General features: G+C 44.5%; 1 protein-coding gene across 1 annotated transcript; it reads left to right on the plus strand.

The window, feature by feature from the left end:
* Positions 1–2451: 2451 nt before the first annotated feature.
* On the plus strand, positions 2452–5187 carry LOC144044457 (myeloid-associated differentiation marker homolog). Its single transcript, XM_077558882.1, has 2 exons — positions 2452–2803; positions 4371–5187. Exons 1-2 carry the CDS (start codon positions 2537–2539, stop codon positions 4962–4964), a joined length of 861 nt encoding a protein of 286 aa, XP_077415008.1. The 5' UTR covers positions 2452–2536; the 3' UTR covers positions 4965–5187.
* Positions 5188–5583: the final 396 nt, after the last annotated feature.

Consider the following 5583-nt stretch of genomic DNA (forward strand, 5'->3'; position numbering starts at 1 on the left):
CCAAAACCCGGAACGAGATGGAGTATTCCGCCACGGAGGAGCCGGCTTGTCGGAGGTCCAGTAAGCGACTGGCTACTGAAGCTAACTCTTGGGACATGGAATGTCAGCTCTCTGGCGGGGAAGTAGCCCGAGCTGGTGTACGAGGCCGAGAAGTTCAGACTAGATATAGTCAGACTCGCCTCCACTCCACGCACCAATCCTCTTGAGAGGGGTTGGACTCTCCTCCATTCTGGAGTTGCCCACGGTGAGAGGCACAGAGGATGTGTGGGCATACTTATTGCCTCCCGGCTTGGTGCCTGTACGTTGGGGTTTACCCCGGTGGACATGAGGGTAGCCTCCCTCCGCCTTTGGGTGGGTGGGATGTTGCCCGACTGTTGCTTGTGCCTGTGCACCAAACAGCAGCTCAGAGTACCCACTCTTTTTTTTAGTCCTTGGTGGGTGTGCTCCCTCTGGGGTCTCCCTCATTCAGTTGGGGGACTTCAGCGCTCACAAGGGCAAGTTGCCTGTCACACCTGGCAGACCCAAACGTATTGTGTGGGTTTGCTGGGAACAACTGGCAGAATCCTCTGTCAGAAAGAGTTTCAAGGCCAACTCTGTCAGGACTTCTCCCTTGTCCCGGAGAAGGTGGGGGGCATTAACTCCGGAGTGGACCATGTTCCGCGCCACCATTGTTGAGGTGGCCGATTGAAGCTGTGGTCGTAAGGTGGTTGGTGTCTGTTGTGGCGGCAATCCTCAAACCCGCTATGCCGTCAAACTAAAGAAAGAGTCCTATCGGGCCTTTTTGGCCTGTGACAGTAGTCTTGACAAAACAGCATACCCGTCGGAGTAGCAGACCTTGCACTTCTGTGCATGCGCTGTAGGGAACAGGTAATGCGTAGTAAGAACAAGTTGGGTGTTTGGTTGAGTTTAGGGTAAGAGTAGAGTTTAATTTACGGGTATGCTGATCTGACGAGGTAAGATGATCTGACAGAACACCGAACTCCGAAGGCAGCTGACAAGTACTGGCTGGCCAAACGGAACACAGCTTCGGTGGTCGAAGGGAAAAACTCGGGCTTGGGAGGAGTTCGGCGAGGCCATAGAAAACGACTTGTGGACGGCTTTGAGGAAATTCTGATTCACCATCCGGCATCTCAGGAGAGGAAAGCAGAGCGCCATTAACACTGTGTATAGTGGAGATGGGGTGCTGCTGACCTCGCCTCGCGAAGTTGTGAGTCGGTAGGGAGAATACTTCGAAGACCTCCTCAATTCTACCCACACGCCTTATTTTAAGGAAGCAGAGTCTGGGAACTCCGAGGTGGGCTTAACTATCTCTGGGGTCGAAGTCACTGAGTTTGTTGGAAAGCTCCTCGGTGGCAAGGCCCTAGGGGTGGATGAGATCCTTGACCTTTGTACTGTCCTGACCTTTTGTTTGATGGTGTGCTTTGAAGCACTGCATTGGACCACCATGCCGCCAGATGAATGTTGTTTGCGAATAGTGTGTGGGTGTGCACATTCATTGCTTAAAACATGAACGGGATCAAAAGACTCAGCATAAATATTGTGAGTTTTTCTCCAACAGAGGAGAGCATCATTTGTCTCATTGCACTCTTTTCAGCCCCGTCGACTTCCCTGGAGAACACCGGGGAAACTGAAACCATCATCTCCCTTATTAGATCAAAACATTACGCCTGCTGCATTTGTATTGTATTATTGATCCAACTGTTGCAGCTGCGCCAGTAAGGCAGGGAGATTACAGCGCTAGTGGAAAGAAAGAGACAGAAGGACTTCCTCTCAAATGCCAGATGATGCTTGTGGTTGACTTTCTTGTATGTGCTTTCGTGTTTGCATGCCATATATGGATAATTTTTGCATGAGAAAGAAGCAGGAACTGATAGACAAACACTGGTGAAACCACTGTAGGAGGGAAACATGATGTGTTCTCATTTAAAATGATGGAATTGGAATTGTTATAGAAAAGCAGCGACAAAAAGGAAACTGTCAGAAATAAATAGAGGATAGATCAAATCAGTTTCTTACAGTGATAGTGCTCTTTTGAGGGTCTGACTAAGATCTGTTGAGCTGTAGATCCAAAGTGCACGTAGAGCTTATCTACAGACCCTCCCTTCTTCTCTATTACAAAAGTTCATGTTCAATTGCTCCTGTAAAATATTTGCAAATGTGAGCTACTAATGTGTCAACATGCCGTGAAAGATTTGGTGGGGAGAGAAGCCTGTGAGTCGTACAGGGTGGGAAGCCATAAAAGCCGTTTTTATTGGTACAACTTATAAGCAAACACAAGTGATCACCTCCCATGCAAACATTATAAGAAATATGTCACACGCATGCGCATGGATAATCAACTTGCTGGCTATTGGCAGATGTGAAATGGGTGCAGGCAACAGAAAGGGAGTGGCAATTTCATGTTGGGGCAGCAGTGGCAGAATGAGAGCTTCCCACTGAGGCCATCTTAAGTGGTGGTGTTAGTGCAGTCAAATACTCTCGGGTCAATTGGAAAGAAGATAATCAAAGATCTGTTCCTGAAAGCAGCAGAGTCGTTATGGTGACACTTGACACCAGGGCGCTGACGGCGCCGGTGGGAATTGTGCGGATCCTGGAAGTGATCTTCACCTGCATCTCCTTCAGCCTGGCGGCGTCCTTCGCCACCTCCACGACCTCCTTCTGGGTTTGGTGCATGTTCACCTGGTGCTTCTGCTTCGTGGTCACCATCCTCATACTCATGTTGGAGTTCCTCAGTCTCAGCTGCAAGCTGCCCATTTCCTGGGATGACTTCACCACTGCCTTCGCCATGTTGTCCGCACTCATGGTGTGTGTTCTTTTTTTTCTTTTTTCATATCGATCTGTCAGTCTATCTGCTAGTAACTTGTTGCATGCTCTTGGTCAAGTATACGTTGAACATGACAGTTGGCTATGTGTTGATGAATGCCAGTTTTACCACATAATTTAGTCAGATGTACTGTACGGTATGTAAGTTCTAGAATGTGTTGTTCACTGATAACATCTCTTGAATCGTTAACACATCTTTCGTTGAGGGCAATTTGGAATTGATCCAATTTCACTTAATTTGCCCCCAAAAAATGTATTCATTTCAAACATACGCACCTTTGTTCATCTGTCTATGCCAGTGAAAAAGGCAGAACAAATATATAACCGGCAACTGACGGAATACCTCCAAAATCGGTACTTTCAGGAAACCTAAAAAATGACATGACATTGCATCGTTAAAGAGCGCTAGCCATTTTTAACACTTAAACACATATTTTGTAAAAGTAAGATATCCAATTAATAGGGAGGAAAGGGACAAATTATGCTTTTAAAAGCACATTTCCATGGTCATTTCACCCACGCACACACGCACTAATAATTAGGATGACCACGCGTGACATTAACTGCAAAATAAACTTTTTATCCCAGTCACGAGTTAAGCCATATTGTGTATGGTGAATTGGTGGGAGGGATATTTGTTCAGAAGATGTAACTCACATTATGTTGTAGCGGCAGCTAGCAAGAAGTTCAGCGTAGCATGCCGCAGGAACGACTCTTAGCTGAAACTTTTTCTTTGTTAAAGATAAATCGGTCCTTCAGCAAGACAAGTATGTTCCAAACTGTAAATACCGGTCGCTACTTACTTCCTCCCTTCGTCCGTGAACCCTTTTAAACAGGCCGCGTGCCCGACACGAGGGCAACAAGTCTCTCGCTCTTGCTTGCTTGCTCGCTCTCATCATAGGAATTGTAATCCCTCAGAATAATCCCCATTTTTATTAAATGTTTGTTTTGTTTGATTCATTTTTTTCCTCTCGGACACATTATTACAGGTTACATCAATCACATCATATCATTTGCAGCATTGACATCCGAAAGAAGGGCTGACGGGTCGAAGCCATGGCTTATTAGTAACCCGTCCCCATCAATTCTTACTATACGCATCAGTCCATATACATTGATTATGGAGTACAGATGCGTCCTTTCTCGACAGATGCGTCCTTGATTCAATGTACCTGTAATCTGATTGCATGTTTTTTTCCCTGTAACTGTAACGGATACACAGTTTAAAAAAATAAATTGTAATCTGATTACGTAACAACAGTACATGTGTTTCGTTACTCCCCAAGCCTGTATATGAGTATCTGAATTTTGAATATTTAGTGAAGACGTCCACCAAATCACCGTAATAGCATCATGAAGTAGTAATAATAATAATAAAAAATGCTTTGACAGGAATAAGACTAACACAAAAGCTTTCCAGGTTGTTTTGCCAATAACACTTGCAAGCTTACTACAAACCAATGTTGAATGATTTTAGAGTTGTTATTTGAAGTTAAACTTAACAACATACATTGTTGACTCATTTTGAAATGTTTCCTTTTTTACAGGTGCTTAGCGCATCCATCATCTTCGCCAACTACTTCACGTGTTCTATATGTTCCCAACTGATTGCGGCTTGTGTGACTTCCTTTCTGGCCTTCATCTTGTACGCCATTGAGGTTGGCTTGACCCGGGCCAGATCTGGAGAAATCAGCGGTTTTCTTTCCACAGTCCCAGGTCTCCTGAAGGTGCTGGAGGCCTACGTGGCCTGCATCATCTTCGTGTGCTTGGACTACATCCCGTACACGCTATTCCCAGGGCTCCAGTGGTGTGTGGCCGTCTACTCCATTTGCTTCATTTTTGCACTCCTCGTCATCATCTTTACCATATGCCGACTTCTTTCCCTCTTCCCGGCACCGTTTGATAAAGTTCTTATTGTGTGCAATGTGTTGGCCGTTTTGATGTACATCACCGCTGTGGTCGTATGGCCCTATTACAGCCTCAAGGATAACCCCAGACCGAGCTTTTGCGATATCTCTCCAAATACATGCGGGTGGAATTTGCTGGTGGTTGTCACGTTTATGACCTTTGTCAACCTTATTGCTTACATTGTTGATACATTTTACTCCTTCCGGCTGGTCTTCTTCGTGAGTAGAACCTAAAGTCGAGTTTTGTGTCATCATATACAGCCTACCGTGTATCACATGTGAAACATTTCCATTGCATTTCATGTGAAATGATATGAAGTCCCAAACTATTTTATTTAGAGTGATGTCCAATTTGCATTTCTTGACATATTCTCCGCTTTTGGTGCAATGTCATTACTTTTTGGCGCGTTCACTCTTTCTTGTAAACTCACCCTCTGATGTGCTACGAATATTCGCATGTGACATATACAGTATGCATCAGATGAATAAAATGCAAGCTTTTTCTGCCAGTGTCAAATTAGTCGACTGTTTAATGAAATTTCAGTTTTTAATGATAGCCGTTAATGAGTTATTTATTAATTCGTTAACCAGACAAAGCAACGTACCTTTCACCTTTCAAAGTCTGCTCCCATGGAAATGTTGAGTGTGCGTACCACGAATGGCAGCCCAAGAGGCAGAGGTAAAAACAGCATATTTTTGACAGAGATGTAGAGATTTGGTTTAGTGTATATTCAATTGCAATAAAGTGATAAAGTAATTTAAAAAAAAAAAAACTCACCCCATGAACACAAGTCAAGAACATTCTGGAGGAAGAAGGTGTGTCATTGTCAAAATATGCACTCAATAGATACAT

Source organism: Vanacampus margaritifer, chromosome 2, assembly GCF_051991255.1.
Source record: "Vanacampus margaritifer isolate UIUO_Vmar chromosome 2, RoL_Vmar_1.0, whole genome shotgun sequence".
NCBI lineage: Eukaryota > Metazoa > Chordata > Actinopteri > Syngnathiformes > Syngnathidae > Vanacampus > Vanacampus margaritifer.

Coding starts and splice junctions, on each gene's coding strand:
- LOC144044457 (XM_077558882.1), top strand. CDS start 2,537: ATGGTGACACTTGACACCAGGGCGCTGACGGCGCCGGTGGGAATTGTG. Junction 2,804..4,370: donor CCATGTTGTCCGCACTCATG/GTGTGTGTTCTT, acceptor CCTTTTTTACAG/GTGCTTAGCGCATCCATCAT.